Source organism: Pleurodeles waltl, chromosome 5, assembly GCF_031143425.1.
Source record: "Pleurodeles waltl isolate 20211129_DDA chromosome 5, aPleWal1.hap1.20221129, whole genome shotgun sequence".
NCBI lineage: Eukaryota > Metazoa > Chordata > Amphibia > Caudata > Salamandridae > Pleurodeles > Pleurodeles waltl.
The window spans coordinates 1,132,770,807-1,132,788,762 of record NC_090444.1 but is presented as its reverse complement, the minus strand read 5'-3'; the positions used below and the strand labels follow the sequence as shown (position 1 = coordinate 1,132,788,762).

General features: G+C 42.5%; 1 protein-coding gene across 1 annotated transcript; it reads right to left on the bottom strand.

Moving 5' to 3' along the window:
* Positions 1–525: 525 nt before the first annotated feature.
* LOC138297096 (taste receptor type 2 member 40-like) lies at positions 526–1,470 on the bottom strand. Its single transcript, XM_069236597.1, has one exon. It carries the CDS (start codon positions 1,468–1,470, stop codon positions 526–528), a length of 945 nt encoding a protein of 314 aa, XP_069092698.1.
* Between the last annotated feature and the right edge of the window lie 16,486 nt (positions 1,471–17,956).

Sequence of the window (17,956 nt, the reverse complement as noted above, 5' to 3'; positions counted from 1 at the left end):
CAACATTTAACAAATTGCAAACAATTTTGATGACAACAGTTGAATGTGATACTTTTCTTTGGGGCTGATTCACAAACGGATTTCTGAGTCAGGGGAGTAGTATTCGTGAAGTAGTTTTATGTACTATTACAAGCCTTTATGAAACTGATCCGAAACGTAGAACTCCCTGTTAGTGAAAGTTCACAAAAATACACTCCTTTCTAATTGTACCAATTGTATGTGAATATTCCCCAAATAACCTCCATTGAAGTCCCACTTTAGAAATTTTGGGACCAATTCTTAAAGGTGTGTTGGAATATTACTTCTCATACTCATATATTGCTTTTGTGAATCGGCCCCTGTGCGTTTTGAAATATTTTCTGCCCAGTCCATCATACGTAGTCCACTGTTAGATGCAATGACCCTTGATTTGGGCATTGTCCCAGGGTTGTCTTTAGTGTCACATAATTCGAAGGCATTTCAAATCCTGATGTTACGCATTTCATCTATCAAGATAAGATTCGTTTCCTATCTGTGAGACACCATCTACTCTTCAGGGACGGCTCTCTGCTTCCAGCACCGGGCATGTCGTAGAACCTTCCCTGCCGCCTTGTTGAGTTTGGGATAGCTCCGGATGAGGAGAGCAGAGTGCACAAATGGGTACCACTGTGTAATCGCTGGGGTAACAAAATCCCATGTCTCCTGAGTAAGAAGGAGACCCATTGTTTCAAATAGACAGGCAGCACAGTATGCCGCAAACAAAAGGAAGAACGCCACCACACACTTCACTGCACGGTAGTGGACATCCATGCGAGGGCAACTGAAATCACTGGCGCTGCCTTGCATTCTCTTGGTGTGTCTGAACAGTGATGCAATCAGGAGGACAGCCGCAACGCAAAATATGAGAAATGGTGGGGCATATCCAAGCGAGTAATACAGCATAGGTTTCCAGTGGACTGTTTCTATTGTGGAATCTTTCCAGCTGTTGTTGCCAAAAAAGATGGTTGCTGAATTGTTGAGGAACACTGCATAAAACCACGGTGAGGTGAGGGCATACAACAGAGATACAACAGTGCACCACAAGATGAGCCAAGGCATCAGCTGGGGAATCTTCACCTTGAGGCAGGCAAAGAGCAGGTGGCGGAAGTTGGCAATGGTCACACAGTAATAGACGTACAGTAAAGCAGTGAACCAAAAGCTAGAGATACTCAAAAACACACCAAAGAACAGGAAAACCAAATCTACCCAGACAGCGACACACAGTCCACGGTATACTATTAGGAGCACAATATAGACCATAGTTCCTGACAGCACAAACATTCTCGAAACGGCAATGACGAGGCCAACGGCATCGCAAGAGGTGATATGCTGCCTTCTGAACCAATCTAGGCTGATCACAACTGCAATGAACATATTGATCAGGATTCCAAACAGGTATTCCAAAATCAAAATAATGCCATTGAGCAAATATTTTTTTTCCACAGTCAACATGGCTGATGTTCTCTACTGCCGCACGGGAGCTCCGTAACAAGGTAGCCAGCCCGTTTAAAGATCACGTCAGCACTGTTTTTCACATGAACAACTAACTGCTTATAAAATGGTTATTTAAATAATTCCCAGATTTACATGCATTTACCTGGAGATTTTAGTATTGCTTGTGGGACATAAACCGTGCCCAGTGCTAGCTCTTTGCATATCTGATTGGGAGCTAGACTGGCACTAGCAAGTATGAGAATATTGCGGTGTGATGGAAGGAGAAGGTATTGTGAGGGAATTTGGTGTACAGAAGGCACGGGAGGGGAGAAAGACGAGAAAACAGAACACGAAAAATGGAGGAGAAAGGGAGAAATGAAAATAGATTGAAAAAGGTCGTAAGTAGGTTGAACGGAGTTCCTGAAGTGAGCAGAATGTTGAAGGCACAGCCGTAGCTACCATTGGTGCAGCAGATGCAGTAGGACCAGGGCTCAGAGTCCTGCGGGGCCCATTGAAGCCTGATCATTGCTGTATTTTATTATCCCCAGCAGTGGTCAAAGGGAACACTTTCCTTGCTTGCGCCAGGGCCCTGGCATCCTTGCTATTCTACTTGTTGAGGAGTGTGCAAAAGGAAAGAATATAGGCAAGCCCTGGGCAATGGCTTTACATGAGGTAGTGCAAACCAAATAAGGAAAATCAACAAGAGCTAGGCACTTTCCTCTGCAGGTAAAATGTCAATAGGAAATATAAATAATAAACACTTAGGGGCTTATTTACAAGCCCCTGGCGCCGCCAGAGTGTCAGTTTTAGCAACGCTCCGGTGGTGCTGCATCATTTTCCATATTTACAATGCAGTGTTAAGCCACTTTGCGTGGCTTAACGTCACCTTGCAAATATGGGCCCGATGCAGTTTTCTGCGGCAGAGGGGTGTGCAGTGGGAGCAGCTGTGGGCGTACCACTGCAACCCCCATTGCATTTTGGTGGGGTCTTTTGGTTCTCTGCCAGCCATTGTGGATCCCAGAGCAAAACTAATTGCAGGTCCCAACATAATAGTAATTGAAGCTCCAAATCTTTGTCCTGGGTTCCTGGCACAAGACATGAGTCGTTATGGCTTCTAGCCAACATATGTATTTTAGCCAAAGCATTGGAGCAGAACAGGGGTATTACCTTCAGTCTGCCACCCACCAGACATAAGAAATGAACCCTGGACACCATCACTCAATGTTTGAGAAATGGAAATATAAAAATGCAGGGGGAGTGTGAACATAAGGGGGGTCATTACGACCTTGGCGGGCAGCGTGCCGTGCGGCCGCCAATGCGGCCGCACTCACGCGGCCCCCATTACGACATCCCCGCTGGGCCAGCGGGGATGAGGCCGCAACATAGGAGCCACCTCCTAATGGAGCCGGCGGTGTTGCGGCCATGCGACGGGTGCAGTTGCACCCGTCGCGCTTTTCACTGTCTGCTATGCAGACAGTGAAAAGCTGGCCGGGGCCCTGTTAGGGAGCCCCTGCACTGCCCATGCCAGTGGCATGGGCAGTGCAGGGGCCCCCAGGGGCCCCAGGACACCCCGTACCGCCAGCCTCTTCCTGGCGGTGCAAACCGCCAGAAACAGGCTGGCGGTAGGGGTGTCATAATCCCCAGGGCAGCGCTGCCCTGGCGGATTATCACTGCCGGGGCTAAAACGGCGGGAAAACGCCGGCCCCGGCGGTGCGACCGCAGCGCTTCCACCGCGGTCGTAATAGGGCTGGAAGCACCGCCAGCCTGTTGGCGGTGCTTCCGTCCTTTTAGCCCTGGCGGTCTCGGACCGCCAGGGTCAAAATGACCCCCCAAGGTCTCTACCTACCATCTGAATATCATTTCAGCACCTACAACAGTAGATCAAAGCTGATACCCTCCAATTGACCATCCTCAGGGGTTGGAAAAAACTTGTGGAGACCAGAGATCATTGTTTGAGAATCAGAAAAACAGAAAAAGATAGGGAAGCAAGTCACTCTGTCACAAGGTATGCCTCCACCTACCACCTGCATTTCAGATCATCTAAGAGACTAGATTAGATTATTATCTTCACAGCCCGTGTCTTTCACCCCTGGGAGAACTTGACTTTCCTGAGGGATCCAAGGTATTCCTTTTGTCAAATAAAAAAAACTAGAAGTGGAGAAGGGCCCCAGCATCCTGGCGCAAGTTATGGCTCTCTCTGGCCTCTAGCCACAATGTGACTTTCAGTTAACATGAGGAACAATTTGGGGGTAGTATTTCTGATGTGCATTATTGTACGAACTGAAATGCCCCTTTAACACCAGAGATCGTTGTTTGAGAATTGCAAAAATAACCCAGGTATTCTAGTACAAGGTGTACCTCTTGCGGGCTTCTATGCAGTATCCGCATTTCAACTAATCGGAGAACCAGATTGGAATGTTACCCCTTTATCTTCCCCAAAGGGTGATGAAAAATGTCAGTGAACTTCTGGTTACATATATTGCCATATGTAAAAAGGCATATCTTTCGCTCATACTCTTGACCCTACTTCCACCTGTATTTCGGGCCCCTCTGGGGAGTAGATCAGGAAACCTACCTCCCATCCTGTTACCAAAAGGGGCTGCGACCCATGGTCTACAATAGCTAATCTATTTTTGGGATCGGGAGAATATACATAAGCTGTTTTTTGTAGCCTAGTGTTCCCTCTTTTTTGCCCCCCACCCCCGCCTACTATCCCACACTTCCATCTGTCAAAATGGGGCCATATATATGAATGACCATACTTTAATACAGAGAAACAGGCAAAAACTGCAACCAGGTACACAGCATTTTGGATGCCCTGTCTGTCATCATGATTTACAAAGTGGTATGTTTTAAGATATTGGCTCCACATTTGTGACATCCAGGAAAACCTAACACTCCCAAAGTAGAGACCCAGGGCAACCTAAATAAATATGAATTGTGTGTGCTCTGCAAGATCATAGCCATAAAACCCTGCAAACATCCAATACTGAAAAAAGCATTATTTCCTCACATTTACGTAGAGATAAACAGCGGAGTTCCCTGTCAGTGCCACATGTGCTGCCATCCCACCATGGTACAAAAGTGCGTGGATGAGTTAATGTTGCCTTTTAGGCCACACTGCTGTTTGTTCCACCTGCCTCCACCATCTTACCCTTTTGCTGGAGCTGCCTGAGGATGTCCTCTCTTGACTCTGTGACAGGTGGCCCTTTGAATAACTCATCTTTCATTCTTAATTCAAGCTACGGGTGGAACCAGATATTAGAAAGGATTGTTGGGCCATACACAAGTGTTTGTTGCTCCTGAGGGGACAGAAGGGTGCTCTGCCTCTACTGCCCAAACGTTTGTCAGAACTGTTGAAGGTGCTCCTCTCATGGCTACATGTGGTGATTTGTCCAGCATTGTGGTGGATGGGCCGCACCTTAATTTGATCCCACCACTGATTCCAGCTAGGCCACATACTTCAACAGACTGCCAGGCAGCATGCACCATTGGTAGGCCACAGGTTTGGGTGTGGGGAATTGCAAGCCAAGCACAGGTGCATTCAAACCCATCATAGCCCACAGAGTCTGGAGTGGGCCTTTTCTCAAGGCCGCTACTTCAAAATGTATATGTATATATATTGCTTGATCTTCTAAACTGATGTGTCCATTTTTACATTTTGACTTTTCATTTTTTTTACATTTGTGATGAGGTGACTAAGGGATTCCCCTCCTGCTATCATCTAAACTGAAAAAGAAAAGGCTAGATTCTTTTGCGAGGTGGTTAGCATATGCCTCAACTATTAGTTAGTAATCTGTTCTCAGCCTTGAAAAGAGTGCTAACCTTTTACCTGAAGCTGAAACACTGTTTCGAGAGGCTTCACTATTCCTAGTTCCGTTGAAATAACCCAAGGAGATTCCTAACTGTAGATAATTACATATCCTAAAGGGTACTGTGAGTGACTGGGAGATTGATCAAAGTAAAAATGGCCCTGCTTAAGCTGAACTTTAAGAAGTACAACACGACCCATTTTGCCAATGGGAACCTGCATATAAACATATGTACAGAAACAACGGTTCACCAAGGACTCGCTTAGTAAACAGAGTTATTTGGTCAGTCGACTCAAGCACTGAAAACAATGAATGTGGGCATAAAAACAATTTGTCTAGCCTCAGACAATCAACTATAGCAGGTTTATTATCTTTAGGGAAAAAACATAAAAAATGCTATTCATAAGAAACATTTTAAACTTGACACACTATGAAAAGAGAAAGAGGGACGAAATTAGGAGCTCAGTGTCCCTATTGTTAACAAATGAAAGGAACATATAGCTTCTGTATTTACAAAAGACAGAGAACTCAGAACTGCCTATCTGCCAGGACATTACTTTCCTGGAGTCCAAGATAGGACATCAGTTTCTTAAGTATATGCGTTGCATTTGTCAACAACCATTTCAAACCCATTTGGAATATGAAGGGCTCATTAGGGCAGACAGGATGGTGGACACCCAGTTGGGAAAAGTAGGCCAAGAATATATTAGAAAGTGTTTAGCACAAGTTTACAAAGGCTAGACTAGAAAAGAAGGTAATGTAACTTCAACATTTATCTCCAGGTACAGGTTTGAAAACACTGATGTTTGAGATAATCACTATTCACTTATGGAAAACGTAGAATACCAAAATCCCTCATTATAGAATTACTAAACCTCACTGTTTGGTACTTTTGGTGTGAAATGATTGCATGGGAATTAACGATGGCTGCAAAATCAGGGACTTATTAGCTTTTCTGATGGGACCACAGTCTTACCATAAATAGGTCCAAAATTAAACACATGAAATACCTAGATCATAAATTGTTTGAAGGAAACTTCAATCCTGGAGGATGAGCTAGTGGAGAAAGTGTCACTTGTTGCCTCTTTGGGGTTTGCTTTAGTGACAACACCAAATTGAACATGCAGGTTGTTGGACCTGGCCCTCTCTGCAGGGTTAGCCCCAAACATTGTGCCTTTTACCTTCCATTTGTTGCTGAATTTGTTTTTGTTGGCCATGTGACTCTGTGCACTTTACCACTGCCAACCAGTGCTAAAGTGCTTGTATTCTCCTTTAAACATGATTAAATTGGCTTATACCCAATTGGTATTTTGAATTTGCCTAGAAGTCCCTTGAAGGGTGGTATACCATAAAAGTAAATGCCACCAGTGAGCCTTCTGCACCTATTGTGCCACCAACTTAAGTAGCACTTTGAAACATGTCCTTGCCCTGCCATTGCGCCTGAATGCAGTTTTAAACTGCATTGTCAACTTGGGATTCAAACCCCTTTGGCATGCCTTAAGCTGCCATTTTATTAATTCTAAGTCATCCCTAAATTAGGCCCTAGGTAGCTCATAGGGCAGGGTGCTGTGTAATTAACAGGTTAGACATGTACTTTTAAGTTTTATATGTCCTGGTAGTTCAAACCTCCAAATTAGTTTTTTAACACTTTGAGGCCTATCCCTCCCATTGAGTAACATTCTTACATTTATTAAGCTGTAGTTTCAATTGAAAACAGGTAGCTATATCATGTTTGGTGTTTATGAAATTGCAATGATAAACCCTATTTAATGGTAAAGTCAGGTTTTTTATGACAATTTTGAAAATGCCACTTTTAGAAAGTTGAACATTTTCGGCCCTTAACTCTTTTGTGCGGTGGTCAGTTGGATTTTGCGACCTCCTCCCAGACAGTCACACAGTAGAGGGATTGTGTGTGCCTGAATGGGCCGTCTGCAAGCAGGATGGGGTGCGGAGCTGAGCACAGTCCCACCTGACTAGCCTGTGCTCTGCCCTCACACAAAGGGTCTAACAACCTTACATTTTCACTGAATCCAGCTTACAGCCAGGACAGGAAAGGCCAGAAATTCCATACACTTCAGAGCCACTGTCTAGAAGTTTCTCCCACCTTCGAGAACCAGGGCATCAGGGTATAAAAAAGGGACCTCAGGCACCAACTTTTCAGTTCACTTCTGGACATGTGGATACTCTGCCAGAAAAAAAGAATGCTATGCTTCTGAAAGGACTGCAACTTTGCTGGACTGCTGCCCTGAAGGAACTGCTATCCTGCTGTGCTGACCTGCTGCCCTCTTGCCTGGGGAGAAATAACTGCAACTGCAACTTCATCTTGAACTCAGGGATACCAGAATGACTCCAAGGGCTAGTCAGCTGGCCTCCTGATCTGAGCACAAGGGACATTTGGGCTGTTTGTAACCGTGAATGGGCCTGTTCTCACCAAGACCTCACTACTCACACTGCGATTCGGCATGAAGCACTGTCAGCCTGACTCTTCATGCTACAGCATCAACCACTGTGGGGACCTCCAAAATGAAGTTTTAGCAAAGGTTGCCCATGATGCCTGGCCTACTCTTCACTGTACGCCGGCAGCCTCCCGCAATGCTTTCCCTGTTCCCTATGCACCTCTCCACCACAAACGAGATTCTTAGCATGGATTTGAGAAGATAAGATTTTAGTGGACCTAATCTGGTGACTGTAGCCTACCTGCGCTTGATAGTGGTCAGCCTGAAATTGTAACTTTGACTCAATCCAGCACAACCAGATATCCTTGGTGCTTTTTGCTTTTTGTTGCTATTTGCACTAAAATTTCTCTAAAATTCTTTAAAATTCAAACTCCAGTCAATTGTTCTAAATTGGTTTGGGATTTTTCTTGTGCTCTGTTGTCATTTTATTACAGTTTGTGTGCTCCATAAATACTTTACACATTGCCTCTAGGTTTTTGTGCCAAGCTACCCATGGTTAAGCACAGGTTAATTTAGTGACTTTTTGTGGTTAACCCCACCAGAGATTGTGGCTATTGCTTGACCAGGCATTCTGTATGTGGAAGAAGGGTGACTGATCATCTAACCTCCAGTGACAAGCAATGCATTTTTGAGAGGAGGACATTAGCTATGCTAACGGCCTGATTTCAGGCATTCTGTTTAACGAAAAACCACAGGACATGATTGGTGAATGGAAAGTAATGGGGCTTTGCTGACCATGCACAAATTTGCCAACCACCACTGCTATACATGTGCCTGTCATCAGTTTTTCAGCATGGCCCAATAACGTGTTCAATCAAATACAAGGAAACGCTGTAGCTTATTAGCTTCATTGCACCATTTATTCCACTTAAGCTTCCACCCAATAGAGGTTCTAGGACACTCTCACAACATTACTTCCACTATGTACTGAGTACATCCTATACTAGATTTGCTCTTTAGTCCTGTCAATCACATCGTAGACCTAAGTACTGGTTAATTATTTTGTGCATTTTCACATTCAATTTTCAGTAAACATCTAGCTAGACCCTTTGATGAAGAGCGGCATAAACTTTGGCATAATATACATTTTGAAACAGCCTATGTGAATTGTCAGCCATTCTTGTTACTACTCCCTCGCAATCAGACTCTGCCACACTCATGGACACTATTGACGACACTATCAATGATAATCAACGAATCTTCTCCCAGAAGATGGTTAAATACCACTGATAGGCTCAATAGGTTCCTTGGCAAAAGTTGCTTCTTCAACATGTAAAAAGGGAGCAACACCTTAGATCTGCTGGTTAAAACCCTGCTTAGTTTAAAGTAAATCTAATATTCTCTGTCACTGGTCTTGTGAGCCCCCACTTTTGTAGCTTAAGTGGGGGTTCCAACAGTCCCTCATGGCCTGATAAACCAGGGTCTCATAAAAAATATTTTATTTGTTTTACTAGCCTTTTACATTTGTAGTTATGCATACAAAGCCTAAAAAACGTTCTAAGGTACTATCAGGAGAATGCTGAAATGTTGAAGGTGAAGGCTGTTAAGTGAACCAGCAGACAACAAAAGAACCTATGAAAATACCAAAAAAGGGTGGAAAGCATCAAGCAGAGTAAGCACCAAAAAAGGGAAAGAAAGACGGTAGATAGAAATGGAAAGAGAAAGTGGAGAAAGAAAGATGGCAGAATGGTGGACAGACGGAAAGGTGGAAGGACACATGGAAGAAAGTAAGGTTCGAAGAAAGGCAGGTGGAAAACACCAAATGAAGGAGGTGTTCTTGGATGAAGAAAGTATGAATATACAGAAGGATCCAAAAATGCTTAAAAGGATGGATGGATGGCTGAACGGAAGAATGGATGAAAGAGTGAACCAACGGAAATGGGTGGATGCACAGATTGATGTGTGAATGTAAATGGGTGGAATGGTGTAAGAATGGATTAATTTAATAACAAAGCATGAAAGGATAGAAAATAAATGTTGGCTGGATGGGCAAAAGGATGAATGTGTGAACAGTTGAATGAATTGAATGGTGAAATGATGGAATGAAGGATGAAAAGATGGGAATATAGATAAATGGATGGGTGGAGGAAAGGGTGGGAGGTTGAATGGACAGCTAGATGATTGTTAGAGTGAACAAAACAATTCTAGGAAGGGTTGGACTTACTTCTTTCACCCACACAATGTCCTTAGCAATTTGATTCAAAGCGGGAAGGGGGCATTTTGATTTGTTGGTTACTTCCTTGCTTACTGTGCTGAAAACAACTTGGCCTCCAGCTGCCCTGAAAACTATTCTCAATAGTAAGGGTCTCTCTTTCTGTTTTCTAGGAATACCATGCAGTGTACGACACTTAGAAGCCTTGCTTGGTCAATGTGCCACAGTCAGTGGTGATTACACTTCGAACGAAGCAGGTGTGTGTCTTTTTCTCTACTCACTCCAGACTCACCAGAAGATGCTTGTCCAGTGTCTGCATTGTAGCCAAAGGCCACGGCCGTGGTGGAGAAAATTACCAAAATCATTAACTTCACCATTATAGGGGGCATGAACCACAAAAAGGGATCTGACGTAGATGTAAAAGCAAAGTGTAGATCCCTCCAAAAATACAAATTACACACTAGCAACTCTCCTACCAGCCTCAGCTAAACATGAGAAGAATCCTTCATCAAGTTCCTTTCCAATTATCTTTAAGCTTCTGACTTTGTAGAATGGTTGCTGCCAAGCATTTGCCCTCAGCCTGGGACTGAGGCAATTTTGGTCTCCCTCTTGGATGAACTTAAAACTAGTGTAAGGGTTCATGAAGTAAGGCTGCAGCTTCTTTGGTGACCTCCAGCACCTTAATTGCCACTAAAGAAGGCATATTGCTACAGAGCTTCAATATCCCACCCTTGTCGTGGAGGACGGCGTGGCACCAGATGGTGGGGCACAGAGAAGAGTCCCCACTGCTCACTACTTTTTAATGCAACAAGGCTGGGTGTACATGATGTTGCCAGTAGAAAGGATGTGTAACCGTTAGGCCATCCTGCTAGAGTCTATCTGCTGTGTGCTTGGACAGCAAAAGGCCGACTGTTGTTTGGCCCTACTAGTTTTTGTTTTTACTTTCTAGCAGGAAAATGCTTTTGTGGATCATCAACAATATAGACAAAACTGTTGCTTTTTCAGACCCTTAATTACAGCACCTAAAGGCCTAAAACCGGCATCTACCCCTTTCAAGGAGAAGAGAGCCAGGAAATGGGTTTGTAGTGAAGCAGCTGGTTTGGTAAAGGCACTGAAGGAAGAGGAGAATATGAAGTGGGCACCATATTTGTTTAGTCTCATTTTGACTCTTATTTTAAAATAAACAATGACCATAATGTAGAGGAAGTTACTCTTTATATGTTTGGCAGGTGTTTGTTTTCCCTCCCCAGGTGAACCATGCATCACAAGGCCATCCCGACAGGGAAATCTAGAAACCTTCACCCTGCGCTAAGTAAAGCCAGGAATCTGTTACTGTCAGCTTGTGTTGCAGCAACTGACAGATTGCCAGGTCGAAGGTTTCTGCTGGCAAAGCTAGCAGTGCGGTCCCCAGTAGAAACATGGTGGTTCTCCAGACTCTAACCTTAAATTACCACCTTTGTGTCTTTTCTCTAGTAAGAGGGCAGTCATGGCCTAATGGTCATTGTCCGACTCTAGAAATCCTGCCATCCACTTTGGGTCAGCATTGTAAAAGTTGCAAACATTAGTGATATGGATGGTTGAAAGTACTGTTCTTGTGGAGTTGCATTCCTTTCTTTAAATTCAGCTTCAGCAACTGCTGGAGCATTTTCATCCTTCGCTGGAATCAATGCTCATCTGAGGCCAATTTAACTTTGGACCCCAAATAGGATATGGTAGAACCATCAACACAATTTTCAATACAGCCCAAAAATGTCATACAGTATAACCCATTTGGCCATACAAGAAAACTCCAGTCACAAATAGAGTTAAGGAGTTTTGTTGCAAGCCAAAAGTCATGGAAACAATTCTCAAAACAAAATTATAAAGATACAGTATCACCAAGGGTTGACAAAGGCGGCGAGAGAGTTTAAGGCAAACTAACATTAAAAGAACTAGGCATTCAAATAATACAACACATCACATGAGCAAAAGTATCTGATTAACAGAAAACAAGAGTAGTTCAGATCTGACAAGCATCTAGGCAATTTAAATCAACAAAGTTTTATTTGGCTGGGCACAGGAAAACCCTTCAGTTTACCAAATCAAGGAATAACATGTATGGGGCAGAACATATGCGGGCAAAAGACAAAAAGAACAAAATGGGACAAAGAGATTTTGGAAAAATAATCTCGGACTTTAGAACACTAACTTAGGTGGGCAAAATATAGATAAAAAAGGAAAGCATCAGCAGCACAGAAGCTTGGTCAAGAGTCTTCTGCATGGGCTAGAGAGAAAATCTCTACGTCTCCACATGGCATTTCAAAGAGACAAGGGCAGAGAGGAAGATACCTCTCCCAGGGGCTCACAATTCAGGATTCTTCTAGGGCCCCAGGATTCTAACCAAAGTCCAACTGGTCATTAATATTTTAAAGTTCATACAGAAACTGGTTCTTCAGGGGAACAATTCAATTCATGTTGACAGGGAATCATACAATAGAAATCAATCATAGGACTCCAGGCTACAACATTTGCATTTCTTCAGAAGTCTGTCATGGGAACATCATCCATCCATGTTGCTCCACACAAGTTTGAAACAAATGTTTAAATTGCTAATCCACGGTCTAGGATATTTTTACATCTCTCTACTTGTAAAACAATAGGGGTCTATTGCCAAAGCCAGTGGTTCCCAAACATTTTCGACCCACGGCTCCCTTGATCTATTGGCCACTGGCTGCGGCTCCCCATTATGTTACTTTTTGTTGGCGGGTGGGGGATGTAAGCCTGGCCTAGGGAGTACATCCATTTTTCTCCCTGAAAAGAATTGGGATGACGCCAATGAAGGTATTGTAATTCTATATATAACTGTAAAAAATAAAAATGTAACAGTTGTTTAATTACAGCATGCATAGGGTTTTTTAGTAAGGGGAAAATATTGGTTGACGGTAACCCTAGTAAAATGGGCAGGTCTCATTTTTATGTAGTTATAACATAACTGTTTAAATATTGTGAAATGTAGAATCCCTTTAGTTGTGTTTAACCACCAGAGGGCGCTCAAGGACAAAATTAAAAAAGAGCTGCTACAACTGAGTAGTTTTATTTTGTACGAACTGGCCCAAGGGCTATAAATAGCTCAGTGGTTCCCAAACTGTGTGCGGCGCCCCTGGCTAGTTTTGATGGCGCACCAGCGAGCCGCGGCGCACAGATTGGGAACCACTGGCCAAAGCTAGTCTTCTCAAGGAAACAAAGTCTGAAAGAAAGTTCATGTTAAGGAAATGATACTGCATTTTCTGCACAATCATGAAAACAGGGCCTAGCAGGCCTCACTTGGGCTAACAGAAGTCAATTAATACAGCACACTAATAAAACACATTTTAATACACAACTATAAACTCTTCATTAAAAATGTCTCAGTAGCATTTAGAGTTCAATCAATTTAGCTGAAATATCTTTGTCAATAAATTTCAGTCAGTATAACACAGAACTGCATTTCTCTATTTTTCCACAGTATTTAAATCATTAATCATTAGAAATTAAATATTGTTACAATACTTACTATTAGTCTAGAGTCTAGATTTCCTTATAATATCAGTTCCAACCTTCAAACATTTAATTTACCCTTGATACCCCCATTAGTCCAAACAAATGCACATTTAAAAGGCTTCTCACAAAGAAGCAATCAATGTGACATGAGAGACAGTACCAAGATTTAAAGTACATCACAACTTAATTTTTGAAACAAGAAATGTTGATGTTGTATTTAGGGGGTTATTCCAACTTTGGAGGAAGTGGTAATCTGTCCCAAAAGTGACGGTAAAGTGACGGATATACCACCAGCCGTATTACGAGTCCATTATATCCTATGGAACTCGTAATACGGCTGGTGGTAAATCCATCACATTTGGGACGGATTACCACCTCCTCCAAAGTTGGAATAACCCCCTTAGTGTTGAATCGCCAATTTTCCATTTGTTAGCATTATTCTTGAACACCAATGTATTTGTGGAAATCAAATTTCAGTTTACTGCTTGTGAGTGGGTGTGATTTCGAGTACACCCTAATGCTTGAAGTCACCAATGACTTATGCCCCAGCTACCAAGACAAAAATTGCTGCACATTCCTGATGCTGCATCTGCTACATCTGCTTTTCAGGTGAAGCTCTCTCATTCCAGCAATGCGGTGCATTACTGCTGATGCCTTCTCGAGATCGGCAGAGTATCTAATTAGGTATTTAGAGGGCTCAAATGTGTAAAAAGGTTAACAGAGGATGTATGACTCAGCATTTTGCCAGGAAGGAAGCCACCCATTCTTTCAAAAGATCCACGTGTACAACAAATAAAATAATCTAAGTCAATGGTACTTGACCACATGGCTGTGGTTATCCAAGTGTGAACTATTGAAATTGCAGGCCCTGCAATTTAACATATTTGAGCACCAACCAAGAGGACAGGCAACATATGCATTTTGAGGTACAGCAGGGGATTGTACATCTGAATATCGAGCATATGAGTTTCATGATGCGAGAATATTGTGGACAAAATATTGAAGACCAAAATATAGAAAGGTAAGTACATATAGAGGAACTATAGATTTCCTATTTGTAACTCCGCATCTACATACCTTGAAGATGTGCATATCATCAGGGTACAGATAATAGATTAGTATAAATCTATACTTACCTTTCAAAATTTTGGTTTCAATACTTTGCCCTTAATATCTGTATGTCACATTATTCTATATTTGACATCCGGGGGTACACTATAGTAGAGCATATGCATGTGTGTAATAGAGCACAATCAATTTAATTTGATTATGGACTGTTCGAAGCTAAAGTTGTCTAAATAGTCCTCCGCTGTATTAGAGATTATTATTTCCTGGAAAATCAAGGATTAAGGGAGGATGTATTTATGATTGCAATACAGCTGGGGAATTCTTACCTTCAGAGGAACAGTGGGTTGGCAATGATTACACACCAATCGGCAGCAAGCAAAGCAGTGTACCAAAAGTCAGAAAAACTTTAAACATATAGAACAGGAGCACCATGTTCATTCAATTAGGAACTTGAATCGAAGAATAAATATGACAGAGGAGACTATAGGCAGTATTTTCTTAAGACCACAAAAACTCTATGCATGCTATTTACTATGCCGATGACATTACAGGAGACCACAAGCTCTTTTAGATAGCCCAAAATGGTGACAACTACATCCAATTTACTTATCGGGATTAGGGATAAGGGATAGGCACAATTATGACTACACCCACAATGTTCAATTTAGTTGGACAATTTTACCTCAGGAAATCCATTGAAGATTCTGACTTCAACTGAGGAATAGTCAAACCCACTTGTCAAAGTCAAATCGTACTTTATTTCGACCATAGGTCAAAAAGGTTACACATAAAATGATAAAATGATAAGATAAATAAAAGGAAGAAGAAAGTGCATTTGTTATCATTGTGCTATCACACTGGCTTAAATTAAAATTAAATATAGAAATACTTCTCCAAAACCATCAAGTATAAGCGGTAGAGGAAAAAAAGTCAATCAAGGATCTTAGCCTACTATAGTTCTCCAATATTCCCAATACATAACTCAACATTTGAAAAACAAGCAGTCCAACCTGAGATTTAAAATACCAGGTTGATGTTATGAAATGATACAGTTCCATGAAAATTTTGAAGGAGCCTGATACCTGCACAGTCATATGAACAGATTTAAACGCTATCAAGTCATTGAAAGCACTTGCACTATGTGGCTAAAAGCTTACATCGTAACTTCAAACAAATGTCAAATTCTTAATAAAATGGCACGAATACCAAACAAGTGCTTAAAAAGTAGTTCTTTACAGCTAACACTGATGGTGAAATAACAGAGACACGGGTAATTACCCGCATGTTATCTAAAAGAAATCTGTTCCAAACACATGTCCAAATAATACTTTGCCCATAACGTGGGCTAGACACTGAAACCTGATGCTATAATAGCCCTATGGCGAATGGACTAGGCTGCTGTCAAATATTTAGTGACCGCACTTACTACCAGTGTAGACGAATCATATTTACAAATTCTATAAGCATTGGCACGGTTATATAAAAACAAAGCCTTGCACAACGGAATAATCCATTTATCCCTTGGACCCTCATATAGGGGACAGAAGAACAGCACATGTTCGGTTTAATCCACACATGGATTGCAGTTTATACACTTATTGACCACAGAGCTATTCTTCGACCATCGGGCAGTAAAACTGTTAACTTGTAGAATGCCATATCTGAACTGAAGGAGTAGAGCGTGAGCATGTGCAGGTATTGGGAGGTCAAGGAATTGCTCAGGCCATGGCTCCTGTTTAACGAGCAGAAACTCTGATGTTAAGTGGCCCACCACGTTACTGTGGAGGATCTGCTTGTTGGCCTTCTCCGAATATCTCTGTTTGACCAGTGAAGTAGCATTAGCAGGGATCGACTCGGGCCTCTCCCTAAATTGGGGAAAACCCAAATCATCCCAGACTGATTTCATCTCCCTCAGCCAACTGACCTTTTTCCAGCTACATTGGTTCTTAATAAGGTCTTTGATTGCCTCACGACAAGGTCCCAGTTCTTCTGTTCTCCAAAGGCGGATCAAATATAAGGAAGGCCTCAGACCCACTACATCTTTGATGCTATTCATTCAGAGATCAAGTCTAAGGGGGATCATCGGAGTGCCCTTCCCCGTCCTGGCTATGTGTCTTATATATTCATTTTCTTTAAGTTGTAGAGCATCCAGCTGCCTTTGAGAACCCCATAGCTCTGAACCATACAGTGCAGCACCTCGGATTTGAACTTTGTAAATTTCAGCAATTTGGTTTAATGGGGGGCTAACTACAGCTCTGGCTTTACGTCCCAAGGCCCCTCCTCTTTGACATATAATATATGCTCCTTTTCTGATATGTGCATCCCATCTGCCTGAGTCCATCAGCCTGATTCCCAAATAATCATACTCATTGACCCTTTCCAGTGGAGTAGAATTCATTAGTATACTAGCTTTTACTTTCTTCTTTCGTGAGCTGCAAATCATAAACTTAGTTTTCTTGACATTGACTTCCAGGCCAAAATCGCTACAGAATAAACAGAATTGGTCAACCAAATTTTGCAATCCCAGGGGTGATTTAGCCAAAATGATAGTATCATCTGCATAAAGCAGTCCTGGGATTTTCTTACCTGCCAACTTAGGTGAATTATTATTGCAATCAGTTAAATACTTTATACAGTTGTTTTTATATATAAAAGAAAGAGGGTAGGGGCTAGGACACAGCCTTGCCTTACTCCTCTCTCAATAATAACTGGGTCTGTTAGTTCACCATCCTTGCCACCCCTAATTTGGGTAAAAGTGCCTTCATGAAGTTGGACAATAAGGTTCAAAAGACCTCTAGGGACTCCCATGTTGCTTAATGTCAGCCATAATTTATTCCTGGGTACCACCTCGAAGGCCGCTCGAAGATCAATGAAGGCCACGTAGAGGTTCCCACCTCCGATGTCCACATTCCTCTATTTGGTTGCCATAAATCTTGGGACTTGATCTATTGTACTAACCGCAGGTCTGAACCCTGACTGTAAGTGAGAGATGGCCCCACTCTCTGTAATCCACTCTTCTAAATGAAACAAAATCTTCTTTGCAAAAAGTTTTTGAAAGTTGTCGAGTAGGCACATTGGACAATAATTAAAAGGGTCACAAGGACTGCCTTTCTTAAAAAGGGGAACTATCTCGGCTCGCCTCCATGTACAAGGAATAGGTGCTCCTGCGGCAACTGCATTACAAACCTTGTTCAAATAAGGGGCCCAAATGTCGGGATTTGATTTATAGAGATCGCCAGGTATTTTATCGAGACCCGGGGCCTTCCCCCACTTCAGGGAAGCTATTGCTGCCTTCGTTTCTGCTAAAGAGAACTTGATTGGAGGTGCACCAAATTCCTTATTGTCAACCAATTCCCTGAAATTAGGTTCATCTACCCCTGAATAAAGTGACCCAAAATGATTTACCCATGCTGCAGGGAGAATCGAAGTACCAGGCAGGGGCCGGGAATCACCACTGTCGTTTGAAATCAGCTTCCAAAACTTAGAGGCATTATTAG

What these genes read in the sequence shown, in the direction of transcription:
- LOC138297096 (XM_069236597.1), bottom strand. Translation starts at nt 1,470, where the DNA reads ATGTTGACTGTGGAAAAAAAATATTTGCTCAATGGCATTATTTTGATT.